At 53.1% G+C, this 19,162-nt stretch overlaps 6 protein-coding genes across 6 annotated transcripts; 3 read left to right on the top strand and 3 right to left on the bottom strand.

Annotated features, from left to right (window-relative positions):
- Window positions 1-419: 419 nt before the first annotated feature.
- On the top strand, window positions 420-1,546 carry LRP88_06463 (Rag GTPase GTR1; the record flags this gene model as incomplete). Its single annotated transcript, XM_083243002.1, has 2 exons — window positions 420-601; window positions 649-1,546. The coding sequence occupies 2 exons, from the start codon at window positions 420-422 to the stop codon at window positions 1,544-1,546; spliced, it is 1,080 nt and encodes a 359-aa protein (XP_083101938.1).
- A 206-nt stretch (window positions 1,547-1,752) lies between these two features.
- LRP88_06462 (protein phosphatase regulator SHP1) lies at window positions 1,753-3,055 on the bottom strand (the record flags this gene model as incomplete). The annotated part of the gene is made up of 4 exons (XM_083243001.1): window positions 1,753-2,483; window positions 2,535-2,567; window positions 2,620-2,941; window positions 2,993-3,055. 4 exons carry the CDS (start codon window positions 3,053-3,055, stop codon window positions 1,753-1,755), a joined length of 1,149 nt encoding a protein of 382 aa, XP_083101937.1.
- A 450-nt stretch (window positions 3,056-3,505) lies between these two features.
- LRP88_06461 (outer membrane protein TOM13-domain-containing protein) lies at window positions 3,506-3,929 on the top strand (the record flags this gene model as incomplete). The annotated part of the gene is made up of 2 exons (XM_083243000.1): window positions 3,506-3,769; window positions 3,819-3,929. The coding sequence occupies 2 exons, from the start codon at window positions 3,506-3,508 to the stop codon at window positions 3,927-3,929; spliced, it is 375 nt and encodes a 124-aa protein (XP_083101936.1).
- A 449-nt stretch (window positions 3,930-4,378) lies between these two features.
- LRP88_06460 (membrane insertase OXA1) lies at window positions 4,379-5,944 on the top strand (the record flags this gene model as incomplete). The annotated part of the gene is made up of 3 exons (XM_083242999.1): window positions 4,379-4,450; window positions 4,509-5,432; window positions 5,486-5,944. 3 exons carry the CDS (start codon window positions 4,379-4,381, stop codon window positions 5,942-5,944), a joined length of 1,455 nt encoding a protein of 484 aa, XP_083101935.1.
- A 549-nt stretch (window positions 5,945-6,493) lies between these two features.
- On the bottom strand, window positions 6,494-8,153 carry LRP88_06459 (URC4/urg3 family protein; the record flags this gene model as incomplete). The annotated part of the gene is made up of 4 exons (XM_083242998.1): window positions 6,494-6,504; window positions 6,562-7,369; window positions 7,445-7,669; window positions 7,767-8,153. The coding sequence occupies 4 exons, from the start codon at window positions 8,151-8,153 to the stop codon at window positions 6,494-6,496; spliced, it is 1,431 nt and encodes a 476-aa protein (XP_083101934.1).
- Window positions 8,154-17,161: 9,008 nt separating this feature from the next.
- On the bottom strand, window positions 17,162-18,721 carry LRP88_06458 (amino acid/polyamine transporter I; the record flags this gene model as incomplete). The annotated part of the gene is made up of 1 exon (XM_083242997.1): window positions 17,162-18,721. One exon carries the CDS (start codon window positions 18,719-18,721, stop codon window positions 17,162-17,164), a length of 1,560 nt encoding a protein of 519 aa, XP_083101933.1.
- Window positions 18,722-19,162: the final 441 nt, after the last annotated feature.

Here is a 19,162-nt window from a genome sequence, read left to right as displayed (position 1 = left end):
ACGATTTGCTGGGATAGGCGTAGGAGATTCGCTATAAACATCACAGATGAAAGCGAGAAGTTATTGTGTTTCAACCTGCCACGAGGCGTTGAGTCAAGGCGTTGGCTTACATAAGGTGAGACCTTGATCATGACAATACCCAAGACACGGTATTCATGATCTGACTGATTTAATCAATGCCCCTCTTCCCGTGCTATTCAGAGTCAAAGACAGGGCCAAAGACAGAGTCAAAGATCCTTCAAACAATCCCAAACATCATTGTTTCTCTTGATACCCAATCCACAGCCAAGCTCTTCCGATCCCGGGGGTGGACCCAGCCACGCGCTAAGCCCCACGCGCCACAAGCTACCCTTCCCTCCCAACGTAGCTATCTCCCCCCTCCTTCAACACCATACCAAAAACTCACGAGACAAGACGACATGGCCTCATACATCGAGAACCCCCTCTCGGAGGCGGCTACCCAGCCAGCACCAGAGATCCTCGGAGAGGTCAAGAAGCCAAAGAAGAAGAAGGTCCTCCTAATGGGAAAGTCTGGCTCTGGAAAGTCGAGCATGAGGAGCATCATCTTTAGCAACTACATTGCCCGAGACACACGTCGCCTGTGAGTCCCCTCCTCGTCACGCATAGCCCCCCTCTAATGTATGGCAGCGGCGCAACCATCGATATAGACCTCTCCCACGTCAAGTTCCTCGGAAACCTAACCCTCAACCTCTGGGACTGCGGCGGCCAGGAGGCCTTCATGGAAAACTACCTCTCGCAGCAGCGCGTCCACGTCTTTTCCAACGTCGGCGTCCTCATCTACGTCTTCGACATTGAATCGCGCGATGTCGACCGCGACTTGGCAACATACGTGTCCATCCTTTCCGCTCTTCTGCAGTATTCGCCCGCCGCAAAGATATACATCCTCATACACAAGATGGACCTCGTGGTCCCGTCGGCGAGAGAGCAAGTCTACGATGAGCGCATTCGTGTCGTTCGGCAAAAAACCTTCGAATATGCAAACTCGGTTGGAATCGCTCCGTCTTCGGTCGAGCTCACGCCATTTGCAACATCCATCTGGGATCAAAGCTTATACAAGGCCTGGGCATCCATCATCCACGATCTCGTGCCGAACCTCGCCGTTATCGAGCGCAACCTCGCCAACCTCGGACTCGCAATCGAGGCCGAAGAACTCCTCTTGTTCGAACGCACCTCCTTCCTTGCCGTATCATCGTGGACATCTCCCGAAGGCCAACGAAACCCCACCGAAGACCGTCTAGAGCGCATGTCGAACATCATGAAGCACTTCAAGCAGAGCATCTCTCGATTCACAGGAACACCCCGCAACGCCGAGCAGTTCATCAGGATGGAGCATAAGGCCGGACCCAGATTCAGCCTCTTCATCCTCAAGTTCACGACAAACACGTACCTCATGGTTGTGCTTCCACCAGGAGAGGCCCGGTTCAACGCTGCGATGCTCAACTGCCAGATTGCTATTGAGCATTTCAAGTTTCTGGATGGTCCAATCACTCAGGCAGCTTCCAACGCAATCACTGCAGCTGCTTGATGAATTACGAATTATTTGGCGTCGGCGTTTAGATACCACTGTCATGACGGTGAGGGCGTTGGGTTCAGGATTCATGCTAGACTGGGGTTTTGTCACATAAAAGCGTAATGCAATTGCCATTCTCTATTGGCCTGTCTAAGTCGTTGCCAGTTGAACTGGAGTAGCCGTAAATCTCAGTCATAACCCCAACGCCATCCCAATTATGCCTAAGCCCACTTGACCACAGCGGTTCCACCCTTCTTGAATTCGGGCATCTCTCCAAGGACGAGGCTACGGTCGGTGTGGTCCTTGTTGGGGAAGGTTGTAGCCAGCACCCATGATCGAGTTCGAGTTTCGGGTGAAGCTCCCTGGACGAAACCGTAAACGTCGTCGACGGTGTTGGTGGTGTTGAATCGAGCAGGCAGACGAGTGCCGTCAGGCATCTGAATGCGGATCATGACAGTTGGTTGAGATTCGTCGATAGTAGGGCCAGTGTTGGTAGAGGAAGACGCCGCAGGGGCAGCCGCAGAGGCAGACGCAGGAGCAGAGGTAGCCTCTTCGCCAGCACCAGGCACCACAGCTCCCAATCGTCGTCCAGAGCCGCCAAAAGGCTTGTACTGCTTAGGCTGAGGCTGGTAAGGCGTGTCATGCTGGTGAAGCTTGACGTCGACGGGTTGGTCGTGCTGGACGTTCATAAGATGCAGGGGTGCTCGACCAGAGCGAATCATCTGTAGGTCAACCTGATTAGCAGGGTCATCGAAGCGACGGAGCTCTCCATCGTCGATGCTGAATCCATCCTGCCAGATGTGAAGGACTCGCTCCTGGGGCTGGGCGTTGGAAGGTCGCGCTGGTCCGAGAGGATCGGGGATGCTTCGGCTTTCGACTCCGTCACCACCAAGAGTCATTCCGGTACCCCGGAAGTGAGAGGGCTGAGATGGGCCGGACTCATTTTCAGTGTCTGGGCGAGAGGCGTTGCTGCTCCTATTAGTCATGTTCAGGTCAAGGATACTCGACTTACGCTCTGGCCTTGGCGAGAATGTCGCTGATAATCTTTTTGGGACCCCCTTCCTGCTTGGGATCCTGAACAGCCAGACCCGACTTCTCGCCTCCAGCAAACAAGTTACCACGTCCATCGTCGTCTTCATCATCCATGTCATCGTCATCGTCATCATGATCATGCTGGTGCGATCCACCTCCAAGCGATCCCAGTGTCGCGATGCCCTTCTTCTTCTGCTGTGACACAGGCTTGCGTGCTTGGCTGCTACTGCTACTGGCGGCCGCGGGAGCTGGTCGGCCGTCAAGAGTTCGTGGTCCGGTGTAGTTGTCGGGAACTGGGTCGTTGGCATCGTCTTCGGCGTCACGGAACCAGGCGTTGCTGGCTTCGGCAATGTCCCAGTTGTGAGCTTCAAGATACTGCTTGGCCTGGGAAAGTCAGTTTCGTACTATTCACGGCATCGCTCTGCTGACCTCTTCTGTGCTTCCGCCGGTCAGGCCGACAAAGTCCACGATCTGGCTCTCGTGGTCTGCCATGTTGGTTGAGGCGGGGTATCTGGTGGAAGAGTGTCACGGACAGCGGTCGTTCAACGAATAAATCCCAAACTTCAGGAATTCACTCAGAAACAACACAAAGCTAAAAGGACAATGACAAAAGTTGTTTGCAAGATTGCTTGGAAGACGAAGGAAGCAGGCAGCTTGCCGCCTCGTCACCAAGCTCCATGTGGCTAAGCGGGCAAGCTCAATAGCGGCGGTGGCTGTGGTGGCTGATACCCCACCTTGACCCCACCGGAACAGCGATCCACCGACCCCGGTCACCTTACGTAAGGCTGGGGAAGCTGTTGGGATAGTCAACACCATCCTCGGCGTTAGCAGTTGTTAGCTTGACAACTCTGCCTGCGATCAGAGAAGTCCGAGTTTTGAAAGTTCTAACGACATTCTTGGTGTCCAACTTCCCGCGACCGCAATACTCATACATCCCCCGCCATGTCCGACGACCCTCACAACCACCTCGCCGAGTCCGGCGTCACGGTGCCCTCCGATAGCGAACTATACTCTGCCGGAGATGAGCTCTCCTCGCCGCCCTCATCAAATTCGCCCGTTATTCTATACAAGCCCCCTACAGTATGGTCGCTGGTACGAGGAGCCGCCATCAACCTGCTGCTACCATTCATCAACGGCATGATGCTGGGATTTGGAGAGCTGTTTGCGCATGAGGCCGCGTTTAGACTGGGATGGGGAGGCACCAAGGTGAGTCCTTGTATGCGCTCTGGATTTAGCATAGTCACTAACAGCTCAGGTCTTTCCTCTATCCCGACGAAGAGCCCACCCCATCGGACCCGGCATCGAAGTCCGAGAAAGGTCATACAGCCCTCGTCCTTCACTGAACGACCTTGCGAGCTTGGAGTGAGGGGATTTTCGGGACCCAAAACAATCACAACTCACGGGCATACCCACATTCTACACGAATGATGGATGAATGCATTGGCATTTTGCGTAATTTGATACTACATAGACGGGACGGGGAACATGGAGCGCGGCGATCATGTTGCGGAAACAGGCGGCTCAAGATGTAAATACCACACGGCTCATGTCAGGCAGCTTCTCTGAAGACACTGTTATCACGACTACAAAAATGCATTCCCAACTTTGAACTGGGATTCATTCACTTTCACTCCAACCGTCACAAGCTCATGTCGGATGACCACATCCCGAGACCGACGCCGGCGACGGACCACCGGTCCCGACATTTACCCGCCGACCAAACCCCCGGAGCGAAAAACCTCCAAAAAATTCCCCAGCCAAAAGCCGCGCCCGCCAATCCTCAAACTTCAATTTACCCCACGAACACAGCCCACGATGCTTCCCAGTCGAGGAATTGTGCGCTCCCTGCCCTCGGGCGCCTTCCAAAGGCGACTACCCAGTCAATCGGTACGATTATTCTCTACTTCTGTGTGTCAATGGCTTGGAATGTGCTAATGAGTGGCAGAGGACGCTTTCTCGAAAATTCGGACATGCACGGCAATTCGGTACAGCGCTGAGGAATCCTCGCGCTTCTCTTACACCCTCAAGGATCGGAGTCAAGAACGTCGCCGCGCCTTTCGTCCTGGGCGGAGTTTCCACAACGAGGGCATTCTCCCTCTGGCCGTTTGGAAAGAAGAAGACCGAAGAGCCGGCCGTTGAGGCCGCAACCGCCGAACCTGTGACCCCCGAGCCCGTCACTCCCTCAGAAACGATAGAGGCTACTTCGAGTACTGTCAACGATGCTGCTGGTATCCCCACCGAGACTGTCGCGAACGTGACAACGGCCGAAACCCCCGTCGTTCCCACGGACCTTGACCTCGAGGCCATCGCCAACCTCGCGAGCCCCAACATCCTCAACATGCCCGAAAAACTAGGCTTCCTACACGAGATCGGTCTCGATTACGGCTGGGGTCCTACTTCAGTCATGCAGTGGGCTCTCGAGCACGTTCACGTATACTCTGGTCTCGGCTGGGGCGAATCCATCATCGCGACAGCCCTCATCCTTCGCGTGATTATGTTCTACCCCCAGGTTCGCAGTCTGCGATTCAACGCCGCTATGCAACAGATGAAGAAGGATCCCCGAGGTCAAGAAGCCATGGATCTCGTCAAGAAGGGGTACCAGTCTGGCGACAGGGAGATGCTGCAAAAGGGCCAGTTCCTCAACAAGATGGTTCGAGAGCAGTACGGCGCCAAAAACTCGGGTATGCTGTGGTCTTTTATTCAGATCCCCTTCAGTTTCGGCCTGTTCCGAATCATTAGCGGCATGGTGCACATTCCCGTTCCGTCTATGGAGAATGCTGGTTTCCTGTGGTTCACCGACCTCACAGCCTCTGATCCCTATTTCCTCCTCCCTGCTCTGGGTACCAGTCTTCTATTCGGTGCCATGGCTGTAAGTTCTCACTTTCGTTACTTCTCGTGAATCTTGAATTCTGACACCCCCAGGTCAACGCCAAGTACACCCCCGCCTCGCAAAAGGCCATGATGAAGAAGATGATGTGGGTGTTTGGTACCGTCGGCTTCATCGGCACAACCTTCCTCTCCGCCGGTGTTAACCTCATGATGGTTTCAACCGGTTCCGCCACTCTCCTCACTGCCGTCATCCTCAACAACGAGACCGTCCGAGTCGCCCTCGGTCTTCCCATCCTCGAGGTCGAGAAGCCCAAGTACGAGGCCCCTCGCGCCACACAGTCCTCAGGCGTCTCTGGCCTTCGAGAGCGTCTTACCGACAACCTCAACGATATGAAGAAGGGCCTATCTGATCAGGTCAATAACTATACTGGCCAGTACGCCGGTACCGAACAGGAGCGGGCAGAGAAGAAGCGCCGAGAGCAGATGCAGAAGCTCGAGGATCTGCGACGAAAGCTTGAGCGGGACGAGTTTGAGAAAAAGTACAAGCAGTAAAGTACAATCTCAGACGTGTATGACATGTAAATATAGCCGTGTATGGAATCTGTACAATAAGCATGGGGAGTACATGAGGGATGACAATGGATTGCATTGAGGGCATCTCCTCTTTGGCGTGGAAAAGAGAACTGCGCTTGAAACATAATAGAAAACCTCGAGACTTCAAACATGAGAAACATCAAAGCTCAGCTGCCAAGAAGCGACTACTCAATTAAAAACGCCGCCTCCTTTTAACGTCTTGTACGTCTCGTCTCGATTATAAACTAGGCAGCCTGCCTGGCCCTTTTCCGCCCGCAGCTTGTTTTGCCACTGTAATAAACCCCTGCCTTGTTGGCCTCTCAGGATAATATGGATACTTGGAAATAATGCTGATGCTTCCCATAAGAAAGCCGTTGAAGCTCCACCATCCGCTCCTCTATACCCAGTCCTCACGTTCCATCATTGTTCAGTAATACATTCAAGAAGGGCAAAGCCTAGAATACGGTTCCGTCACTGTCGATCAAGATCGGTGGCTCCTTGGTGTTGGGCCTGTTGATCTCGGCAATTTCACGACCACCCTGAAGTTGTTAGCTTTGTTTGCAGTATACAGTGTCAAAAACTTACCCTCCAGCTACCGGCTTCCAGCAACTGTGCCAGAGTCATTTCGTTTCCACCCAGCTCAGACTTGAGTGCCTTGTTCACTTCCGTGCACAGCATGTCGAGGAAGCCAACCGTGACACCTCTCCACTCAACAATAATATCGTCGCTAGGCTCAAACATGGGAGCAACTTCGACACCCTTAGCGCCTGTCCGTCGTACCCAGTCGTTGTAGTTCTCCAGACCTCTCTCAAGATCATCCTTCTTCAGGTTAAGGACACCCATGTCGACAAAGAGACCACCATTGCGGTACTCAGGGAGACCAGTCAGGAGCTCAGTGCCAGCAAAGTGCATTTTCAGCAGTTGCTGCATGGGCTGCATGAGCGAGTAGGTGAGCCACTGGGTGAGCTTGTGGAAGGGAAGAATTGACTCCCAAGCAGCGGCGTTGGAGCTGTTGGGGAAGGCCGAGACCTTAGGAGAGTTGCCCGGCTGAGGCATAGACTGGCAAGGCCAGGCATCGCCAAGGGAGACGCCATTGATGGCAGTTCGGTTCGTGGGCCAGATAGGGGAGAGGCCAGTCATGAGGACGTTCCAGAGAACGGGGAGGGGAACAATAAGCATCGAGGATGCTTGTGTTGAGGGGTGGCCAAGAAGGTGGTCTACAATGCTTCCAGGGCGACCGTCGAAGCCAAAGAAGTCGTCCTTGGCAGCCATAGCCTCACCCAAGCGGACAAGAAGGTCAGTTCGGCCCTCGACACCAGCAATTTCGTTGCCTGGCCTTGACTGGAGCCCAGCAGCCAGCTTCTCGACAGTAAGATCCTTCAGACCATCCTTGTCGACCTGGAACTTATTGTTGGGGTTTCCAGAGAACAGTCCCTAAACAGTCAGCAATCGCGCGCAAAGCCGTGGCCGGTCACTTACAGTCTTGAACATTTCCAAACTGGCCACTGCGATACCCTCTGACCTCCTGTACATGCGACCATTCTCGTTGCTCTTGTAGCTCCATTGGGTGCCAGCACCAGCGTCGAGCAGCACACTAATCAGGAAAAGATCAATCAGACGACGGCAGCGCTCCGTGTTGTCGACGTTATCGGGCCAGGTAGACAGAAGCTGGGCAATGCGGTCGCGACCGCCTACGCAAAAGTGCTGGTATCGACCATGGCTGGGAATGCTAGTAAAAGGGGCATCGTAGTCTCGCTAACAACTATTAGATGCTTTCGCGCAAACCATTTCTCCCACGTACCTTGATAATTCCAGTGACAAACGTAACCACATCAGGAAACTTTCCCATGTCAACATCAAAGTGCTTCAGCTCATTCCGCAGCGCCTTGTCTGTGACAATCTTGCTTCGCTCTCTTACGGCGCCGAGACTTCGAAGGTAACCAGCAGGGTCGAGCTGAGGATCCGGGGGTCGGGGAAGGTCGATCTTGGGAAGCTTAATAGGTGACATTGGGCTCATTGGGGTGCCGGGGGAGGTGCTGGCAGCCGAAGTTCGATTGAGCGGGTTGCGAGAGACTCCGGGAGGAGATCTCAGGCTCGAAGAGTGCGAGTTGACGCTGACATTGGACTTGGACGTGTTGATGGGCTGTTCGCCCTTTGGCGTCTTGTCCTTGCGCGAAAAGAGGCCCATTTTGGCGGGCGTTGATCGAATCGTTACAATTCAAAGTGTAGAATCGAATCTGGCGTCTGCGGTTTTTGGTCTGGGCTGATAAGACGAGACGAAGGTCTTCAGGAGGTGGGGCGTCTAGACAAGACTGGAGGGGAAAGGTCCGTGAGCGACGGGAACGGGGCGAGCGAGGGACGAGCGTCGTGCGTCGAGGTCAGGACGAACGAGGCAGCGATTCGACGAGCTGTCTGCGCGGGATGCGCGGGCGTTGTCCTCGTGCCGGCGACTGCAAGGGAGGATTGGGTCTGCAGTTGAGTGTCTGTCAGTCTCGCCTCAAACAAAGGCAGAATCAACAGACAGGACAGTAAAGAAGGAAGGGGATGGGGGTCAAAAGACGGGGCGCGGCGCTTTTGAGGGACCCAGGACGGACCACACCCAAGGAACAAGCAACTGAGGTGAACTGACTGACTAGGGCCCAGGCCTGGGGACTTGGGGATTTCGGAGCAGATGAGCAGAGCGTGAGGCGTATCCACCCCGTCCAGAGTCGCGACGTCGACAGGTCGAGGACGAGCGAAAAGAAGCGTCAGGGGGGGACCCTCGACTCCTCTGCGGGGGTTCGGGGGTTGAAGCTAGGCCCAACAGCGGTCCAGGCGAAGGGCTACGAGACTTGGGAGGCGCCCGAGCGTCGTTTAGGGCCCCTGAAGGCGTGAAAGGCGCGTGGTCCGTCGACGATCACGCCCAGGGAGCAGGGATTCGCAGGGGTGCTGGGGGATGGCTGACGGGCTGCTGGCCGCTGCTGGCCGCTACAGAGCACGCTTGGTCCCTGCGGCTGGTTGCTGCTGGAGCGAGAAGCTCTGTGCGTGCGTCGTGCTCGACTCGACGGTTGCTGAGCTTGTCCAGTGGTGCTGAAGGATGGGGCTCGCGAGTCAAAGGGGCGTTGCTGGCGTGCTGCAGCTTCTTGGCCTTCCGCTTCTGTTTTTATTCCGTGCTTTTGACGGGTGGTCCTGAGCCGCAAAATTGGACAGGGTTTCCAAGCTGTTGGTTGGTCTGTTGGACGGGAGCTCGTGGTACGGGAGCGGTACGGAGTACGTATTACAGGGACTGTACTCCGTAGTTATGAAGCTTGTTATGAATGATTGAGCATCAATGTGAGGCTGGCGTCAACTGGCAAGACCAAGAGACCAGTGAAGCAATTTGTCGACAGCCTTGTTCAGCAAGCGACCGACTATTGGAGATGGTCTCGTCGCGCGGAGAGGGAAATGAAGCGGCGAGTCATGAATGCTCATGACAAGCTGCTAAGCTCATGGTACATTGCACAAAGCAGCATAGACCGAGGCGCCTGGGTTATTAGCGGGGGACGGACCAGCCAAGCAGCAGATGCTAACACGGCTGAGAGAGGACCCTAATGGAAAGACAAGCGGGAGTCGACTGCAACGCTATTCGTAGACTGCCGCTGCGGTGCCGCGTATGGATCGGCGGGAAGCGAGACGAAGAAGCAAAGACGCGGCAAGAAAGGAAAAGAGAACGAGACAATTCTTCAAAGCCCACTCTCGCGCATTTCGGTAGGACGAGGTTAAACTCCACAATGGGTATCGTACGGCGAAAGAATCGTCGGTCACTGGGGGCAAGCGAGAAGAGAGCAATTCAACCAAGCGGCCCTTGAAAGCCCGGCTTGGGGGGGCTTGGGGGCCTGAAAGGAGACGGACGGGTCCCCAGCCGTTCAAGGGGAGACGGAATCAATGGCGAAAAAGGAAAGAAAAATGGGCTGCAAAAGAAATAATTAGGTGCTCCGTTGACCAAGCGGAAAGGGAAAAAGGCGTAAAACAAAAAGACTGTGAAAAAGGGAAAAAAGGATGAAGAAAAAGCAATGAAGCCGAAATCTAGACAATGTGTAAGTGAGGGCATGAGCCGATTCTGGGATGGAAAGAGCGGCGCAGAAGGAAGGAGCCGCCCGAAGCAGAATTCTCATCCGCCCAAACCGGAAAGAGCGGACAAGACGATATTTCACATCATCTAGCAAATCAACAATGTGACAGTTAAAGTGAAACGACACGTCAATTGTTTGCTTGGCCATTTCTGCCAACAATCAACACCTTTCTTTGCTTCTTCCCTTCTCGCCGGTCCCAGTCAAGGGGCCCACTTCAATCTCGAGATGCATGGGATGGAGACGGAATCGCACGTGGCAGTCAGACAGTACCGGCCGGAAGTGAAGACAGGATGGGATTTACTGAGCAATGGCCCGTGACTATGGTCCTATGTACCACCGAGTACGTGACTTGAGTCAGTATCTTGAGTTGTGCTCACTGTGCTCACGGATATCCATCTCTCCGTATGCAACACAATTCAGCCGACCCTTGTCAGCCTTGGGCCAAACTCTTGTCAGCCCGACTGCTACGGTACTTGTACTGTCTGCACGATGCTATGCAAGCCGTCCAGGCACCGTCACACTTGTCACATAGTCCCCCTGGCATCTCGCATGGCCCTGATCCGGGGGTTAGATCCGAGCCTCGGAGGGTCTACAAGATTACTCCGTCTCTGTGTACACAAGTACAGGTATCCGTAGGACAGCCTGATCGACTCGTCGTCGATCTACTCTTACCTAGGGTCCTCTTCTTTGCATAACCTTGTCCCGTCGCTGATCAACTTGGCACCCGACCCGCCAGGTCGACCGCCGGAGCGACAATCGCGGGTCTACCGTCGCTTCTTGTAAATAGCTTACGGTCGGCCTGCCTGATATGATTCCTGTCCAAGAGGACGCTAACTAGTGAAATAACCTAGTTGCCCAGCAGAATCATCCGGGACTAAACCAGTCAGGGGTAAAATGTCTCTGCCCCTTCGTCCTTTGACCAACGGCTTGCTTGCTCTTCCACTGAATCTGGCCAGTCCTCACATAATAGCGCCTCTGCTAAGAGTCTGTGCTGGGAGCCGTCTTTCAATGTTGTGCATCGTCCATCATCCACCCGCCATCCGCGCCTCACCCGCACGCACGAGCATTGGTGTCTACGACGTAGTTGGGAGTAGACTAGATTAATTGGACTGGTTCATGTACGAGAAGAATAGACGGCAGACACGAACACCCACACGATACACAAAAACACACACGAGAGCATACATAGTCGAGAACATACATAAACATACCCTCTTGAGCACACAAGACATCTATACACATGTATACATATCCCGTACATCCATCGTCGATCCGCCATCACACTCTACTACGTACCCACCACGCCCACCTCTCGCTACCACTCACGCCAAACAGAAGCAAAAGAACCTTCCTTCGCTGACAATGGAACAAAACGCTTGGGACCGCGGCTGGCTTCAACCCTTGAGAGCATCGGCCCGGATCGTCTTCCCCCGGCGGACCCAGGCCGTTTTGGGGCTTCACCGGGTCCCCCTCAGCGAGCATCCCCATCCCAGCACGGTTCCTTTCAAGCGGAGCCTCTAGGGGATGTCGTAGAGAAGCAAAAGAGATTAGGGGAGGAATTGAGGTCTTGATCGGACCTGTGGGATACCCGACTGCCCGAAAGATGACATGCTGATATTCTCCATTGTCCGGCAGGCTCTCCGCCAAGCCCCCGTCTTGGCGTGGTGATTTAGAACCACTCATCAATCTTGCATCGAGTCGGGCGCCATTGCGATCATCACGGTGAACTAGCTTGCATCATCAAGGTGAAAAGCCTCAAAAGTCGAGATGAATCTGGGTTGCTTTCATAGGTTGCATCCCCAAAAGCCCAATAAATTGTCTCTCCCACCAATGTTCCCATGTCTTTTTCATGCCCCTGTCACCGGCTCACCACCCGCCATACCCGCCGTCCCTCTCATTACAATAACCACCAGCTCTGCCTTTTGACTGACAGACTCCCGTTCTGCCCAACAGTCCCATGTGGTGGCGTCGGCCTTCCTCCCATTAGGTTTCGCTAGGCCTGCCCTGGGCACGACCGCCGAGTCCACGCCGTCCCCCGGACTGTGGTCGACCTTGTCTTGCATGACTCTTGCACCTTTGGGCTCTGGGGCACCATCTTGTCCCCATGGATGGAAGGCAGATCCAAAGGGCTACCAAGCCTGGTAAAAAGGGATTTGATCAAGGACGCTTGAAGCATGATCTGACGCAGAAAGCCAAGTTGACAGAAAACCACAACCAGCCAAGCGAGTCAATTCAGGGTCTCAAGGCAACAGCAATCCCCCTGCTCGACTACCACGTTTTTCCACGTTTCCCGGCCTTGTGTGCCACTGGCACGCATGCGTAGCCTGCCATCAGACAATCCTTGCTGCCATGACCTGCCACAGCCCATTCGCTATCTGTGCGCATGTATCCCTAGAGACGTCCCTCGCCTATTTACCGGACGCCTTTTAACATGATGCCATACCGAGGTTGCACTGGGCTCTACGACTCAGCCTCTGGCATCATGGACCTTGCTCAAAACACTCGACCCAAAAGCCACATGCCAGCCTTCCCCTCTGGGCTTCTAAAGGAACTGATTCAAGGCATGGCTTTCTCCGGCCGTTTCAGCCATGGCCAGAAACAGACTTGCCCCCCGATGATCCGTCCAGTTCCATGTCATCTTCGTTACATCGTAGAACATTTTGACCGCAGAGCCGGTAACCTAGCCCATTCTCGTCGATTAGACTTCCTCGCTTGGTTTCAGGACACGAACTGCCACTTCTCGAAGGGGGGTTTTCTAGAAGCCGTGCAGCTAGCTGTGGCTTTTGGGCTGACGCAGATCGCTTGCAGCTTGTAGCCTCTCGACTGTTTCTTGAAATGATTCGTCTGTTGGGGTTTGGCTTGAACGTTTCCGAACGAGGCTGGCTGAAACAATGAGCACACACATTAGACTACGGCTAGATCGCCTGTCTAGCTTGGCGGCACTCGATTGTCGGTGTAATTGAGCATGTCTGATGGCGTCACTCATGTCTTGGTGTGAAGGAAAGGTGAGCCTATGATAATTAGACTTGACGACAACCGGGTACTCGGATGGCATGAGACAAGTCCCCGGCCGATAGGATAAGCAGGGGCGTACGCCTAGATTTAATCATTTCCGTCTTATATCGGATCTTGTCTTATCGCTGTTTCTCGAGATACCGCTTAATCGAGATCTCGGCCGATTCCAGGGTAGGCTGTCTTGATTGATGCACGACGCTTCGCGACAATCCGTTCATGTCGTGATCGAGTTGACTAAAATGTATCAAGTGCTTGGGCCACACATCCTGATATATGTTCCGTCTTCGTTAATAGTTGTAAAATATGTTGTTGGTTTGAGGTTGAGGAGAGACCAAGTACAATGCCAGTGATGGATTAAAACAATAGCCACCACTTCAACCGATCAACGCAACCTTGACAACGCAAAGATTCATCACAGAGTCAATAACACCCAGGAGATCTAGTCGCGGCAGCTGTAGGCATCTAAGTACGACCATTTATCTCATCAATAGCTGCTAGTCTTGACTCTAGGTAAGTTCCACGCAGGAGTATTTATTGTAGCTCTTCAACCTGAGCCCTAATAGACCAGTACCTCTCCCTTTCGTACAAGATGATAACACCATTTAACCATCCTAATTATTATACCATGGCTTCAGTTATTAACTTGGGTGGAATACCTTCTCCTATTTCTCAGCATGCAACAAGTAGCTTGACGTGACACTGGTGAACAGCACCTGACATACGATAAAAGACAACCCCATTCTAATGCGATATGATTCCCCAGTTATGAACTGATAAACTCCCATATGATCGACACTCCAAGAAAGAAACACAGGTATACATCAGGCGCTGGCTGACTGACCCAACATCTGTTGGCACGCTCAGCCTGGCCTGAAGGAAGCCTACCCACACACTCCAAGTATGCTTTCTGCACACTTCCAAGACATTTTCGGTGAAGCTACAAACTGAATTAAGTGATAGGACCTTAAAATGCCACATTTACGGAACATCTTTTGGATCAGGCTGTGCCGTCCGCAGCAACTGGCAGCCCATGGCAGTGTTGGTCCGGCTGCATTTCAGATTCCGGCGCTTTTGCCAGAGCAGCTATTGATTGGCTGTTCCTGCATAGCGAAGCTTTCTCCATGTTACCAAGGCGTCTCAGCACAGCCTGACGAGGCTCTGGGCAGTTGGGCTTCTGACAGATTGATCAACTTCGCCCTCGCGCAAGCCGTGCAAGGAACCATCAAGGCTGTCAACCTACTGCGAGAGATCCGTCAGATTCAACAGCAGTGCGACGACCTCAAGAAGGAGGCGGGTAGCATCCAATTCCATCTGCTTAGCGACATGACTAACACGGTGATAGATCGTTACGATCGACGGATTTATCCTCGAGGCTATGCGACAGACGGGCCTACCGTTACGCCCACAACCCCCTCCAGGGACGACGCAGGAACACCCGATGGTTTCGCTTGCAATCCAGGAGCTTCAGGGGATCCTGGAAGCGCTCAACCAGACCGTGTCCAAGTATACGAACGATCGCAAATGGCACGACCCGAGGCGGATAGCAAGGAAGATGCAATGGCTCTACGAGAGCAAGAAGATCGAGGTACTTGCGCGGAAAGCCCAGGACACAAAGCACGACCTGCACTTGGCCATCACTTCGAGAACCTCATCGTCTGTCGATAGAATTGGAACACAGCAGGAAGTGTCTGTGATATGATGGCCTGTTCGTTTTAACTTCAAAGCTGATGATAGTCTAGGATTCTACACTCAATCAAGCAGCGCACGGTCTATTACCTGGAAGGTAACCAACAAAGCCAAACGGGACTACTCAACGGCCCTATCTCTGGTCCAATTCAGGCTCCAGTCCTTGGCCCTGTCGAGAGGCAGGTGGAAGAAATCGAGTCAGAGGGCGACTCATGCTCGGAGACCAGCGAGGCTTCCACCCAGTCCATGACGGATTCATTGAAGCTGGGCGAGTTTCAGAGCCGTTTCCTATCAGATGAGAGTGGTGGCTGTGCCATATACACCCAAGAGGAAAGCTACATGAGCATAACGGCGATCCAGCCTTTGGGAACGCGCAGATGCGGACAAGATTGCCAATGCCGCTGCCACGGAAATATTGGAGAGTACGACAATTACTCGTGGATGTCAATAGTGTTGGGCTCGTGGCGTGTAAGAAACCAAGCTGTTGACAGGACTTGCGAGCAGCAATGCGGACCAAGCATGGGACCAGAGTTCGAATATCAACCTCCAAGATGGCTCTGGACTGGAGTGGCTCTCTTTGGAGGGTATCGAGGCGGACAGCCGACTCTGACCTATTGACTGCGCGCCCCGAGGATTATACATTCTAACGACGAGATTTGGGGGTGGGTAGGAAATCCTTCAATGCTACGACACCATCTTAGTGAGGGTTTGGCACTTTTTCCAGATGATACCAACGAATTTGGCTTTGACTTGATAGGAGTAGGTAGTTGGAAAAAGCTGAATATGGGTAACAGTGCTGACTTTGAATTTTGCAGAAAGCCATCGTTGATCAAGCATATGAGAGTATTGAGATTTTACTCGAGATGTGGAAAAATGTGCTCCCACAACAAGGACTTACAAGGTTGTATTATGCAGAAGCTGACGTAGATTGTAGGCTGGGCTGACCCTTGTCTATTGGAGGGTTGGCTATGTTGTCAACTTCACTCTTGTGCACTGCTCTTCGAGCGTCACCGATGACAATACCAGACATGTTCTGGCAAAGGTGCTGTCGTTTGCCCAAGGGTGTCGGCGTACATGCAGAATCTACCAGGCAGCGAAGCAAGGCGACACGGTTCAGATGCGGCAGGCACTGCGAGAGCAACCGGAAGCTATAGACGAGCTCGACCACTGTGGATGCTCTTCGATTCATTACGCTGTCATGTACGACCATATAGATGTGCTGGAGCAGCTGATACTTGCCGGGTCTGATACTATTAGACGAGTCTTCGATGGTAACACTCCGCTTATGGTCGCTGCAATATTTGGTCTTGAAGAGGCAGTGCAGATCCTTCTACAGAATGATCAATGCCGTCGTCATGTTGACCTACAAGGAAATGTTGGAAAGACTGCGCTGCATTGGGCTGTACGAAAAGCATCTCCTGAGTGTGTTCACATGTTGCTCGAGGCAGGCGCGTCCGTGGGAAAAACGCGACCTCATCGGCCAGACTCCACTGAATTTCCTTGTTCCAAGCCAGGCAGACCAGCAGACAGCTCATCGAATCATTCGCCTCCTTCAGGGACAACACGCCAGACTAGATGCACAAAACGACTTTGGCGTAACGCCATTGCTTCAAGCAGTCATGCGAAACAACGCCTCAGTCTTGCGGGCTCTTGTTGATGTTGGTGCATCGCTCAATACAACAACTACATCCTCTGAAAATATTCTTCACTTTGCCGCTTGCTGTGCTGATCTTGAAATGATGAGTTATCTGGCAGAACAGCATCTCACACTCGTTGACCCTAGACTGCGCGACGTCGATGGCTTCACTCCCCTGGGCAGGCTGGGTTGGTGTTGGGAGGCGGAGGACTGGCAGCTCTACAGCACTCAACGCCGGCCAAGTCCGGAAGATTGATCGAGGAAAGTGACGCTTAGAATGAAAAGGATCTTGTAAACTGGTATAGAGGAGTCGGGAGTTACATCAAGGATGAAAATTGGCAGGTGGTTGTTGAGATTGTCCAGGATGAGATGCGCGAGACGGCTGGAGAGCTCGGCTTGGCGGCGGTGGCGAGGGACGCACCGGTTTGGGACCCAGTGGTCCGAGAGTTTTTCTGGTACTAGAAAAGAAACTCTAACTGTGGAAAGAATTTAAGTTCTGTCAAGAGATGGGAGCGTTTAGCGAGAGGCTTGGGTATAGAATGATTGTGTATTGTTGATCCAGCTGGAACTGTTTATACCAATTTGATTATTCTGTCTCATTTTTATGCCACAGGAGGACCCTAAAATGGGATGAGAATCTTTTCAAGCGTTTGAGAGCTACTAGTAGAGTACTCTCTTCCCTGGTTAGACCTGGGTTATCTGCAATGATGGCTCGAATGTGTGACCTCAACGCACCCATTTTCAGACACGCTCCCCCTTTCCTACAGCTCAACTCTTCACCACCTGTTCAGACCGTAATTCTTGCTCCTGAGCGTAGAGAATATCCTCTGACACATCTTCAATCTGCAAAAACGACTTGCGCCCCTTGACAACCCAAAACCCAAGAGCAATAACAAGCATAATGCCAAACACGGCAATCGCAAAGTTCATATCCACAGGTGCCGGGTTCGGAGTCCCAGGGAAGAAGAAGAAGACGGTAGTGATGGCAGCATAGATGATGGACACGGTGTTAAGGACCGGACCCAGTCTGCCGAGACCGAATTGTCCTCCCGGGGGTAGCTCATCTCGACCGACTGCCATCAACACGGCGATGGGGATGGCGTATGAAATTGTTAGGGCGATGGTGCTGACGCTTAGGATAGCTTCGAGGGTGGTGCTGGAGAAGAGGTATAGGAGTCCGACGAGATTGATAATGACCGTTTGGAGGATCAATGCTCGGCCGGGGACTTGCCAGTAGGGGTCGACGTAGGAGAAGTAGGCTCCATACGGAAATCCTCGGTCTCGGGCGAAACTCCATGTCAGTCTTGAAGTTGAAGTGACGACCGAAATGCCCTGCCCGAAGCCGTTGAAGATGAACAAGGCGATCAGGGCTGCAGCTCCTTTGAGACCGATGGTGCTTTGAACAAGCTCGATAAAGGGGAAGCCTGACGTGGGATCAAGAACGGCAGTGAGATCTTGAATACAAAATAGGCTGGCCACCAAAAAGACAAACCCAGAGATGGCGCCCAGGACAACAGCCATAACCATCGTTCTCGGAGCGTTGCGACGTGGAGCTGGCAGTTCCTCCACCATGTGAAGAACAGAGTCGAAGGCCGTAAGACTGTACGCAGCCTGAACAAGACCCAAGAACCAGACGACGCCATCACTCCATCCAGTCTCGTTGACCCAACCCCCAAAGACAAACTTGGCCGGCTGGTACTCAAGGTCCGACTCTATTCCAACCACAGCCGGGAGGGCGATGCAAAAAGTGACGAACAGTCCGACAAACCCAACAGCAACAAAGTTGTTAAAGTAAGGCAGAAACTTTTCAGACCGACATCCGACATAGTTGACAAAGGTGAAGAAGATGTTGATGCCTGTGTACACGAGAAACGTGACCCATCCCTTGTTGCCCGTCCACTCTGGGTCAAACATGAGCTTCATCGAGAGGCAGAATTCGGCCATGAAGGCAACCTGCGAGGCACTGAGGGCAAGCCACCCGAAGGTATTAAGCCAGGCAGTCATGTACGATGTGAACCGTCCGAGAGGTGACCTCCATAGTCGCGACACCCAAAACGCTTGACCTAGCGCTGTGGGCATGCTACTGCACAGCTCACCGAGAGAAACGGCGATGCAAGTATTGCACAGCGCAACGAGGACAAGACCCCAAAGACAGCTAACAGGCCCGCCATTCTCAATAGCTGTGGCAAGGCCCTGCGCGCAGACAGCCCAAGTGCCGAGGACGCAAAAGGCGAGGGAGAGCATGCTCAGCACGCTAAACTTGCGGGTGAGGCCCTCTGCATGGCCAAACGCCGCGAGGTCGAGGGCGTCCCGCTCGGCCTGGTTCATCTGTTGCTGTTTCTCCATGGTACTCCGGAGGAAGACTCGACGATGGGGTAGTGAAGGGTTGTGGGCATTCTCTGGCGGAGAGGTGTAATTGGCGATGTGTTGGATTGAGTGAAACTTGGGGGGATATCTCTTGATCTTATAAGTGCTTCAAAGTTTAAACAGAAACTAGGGTCAAGTTCTTGCGGGGGAAACGCCTCTTGTGGTAGGGAATTCGCCTCTCAGTAATGGTGTGGAAGACTCCGACGACACCAACACTCTGGCCGCCGGCAACAATCGCCGCCGGGCATGCCGACAATACATATTAATTAGCTTGTTCAGATTGTTCTTATGAGTTATCTCTGTGTGTAACGTCTCTTACACAAATAGATATCGACGACAGGGTTCTTCAGATCCGCGGCGTCAAACTAGCTCCATCTCCGCATTCTCAAAATGCAAAGTATT

Source organism: Fusarium phalaenopsidis (assembly GCF_050370095.1).
Source record: "Fusarium phalaenopsidis strain FUZ10S chromosome Unknown contig_32296, whole genome shotgun sequence".
Taxonomy (NCBI): Eukaryota; Fungi; Ascomycota; class Sordariomycetes; order Hypocreales; family Nectriaceae; genus Fusarium; species Fusarium phalaenopsidis.
Note: the sequence above shows the minus strand (reverse complement) of the source record. Positions and strands in the feature narration are given on the sequence as shown.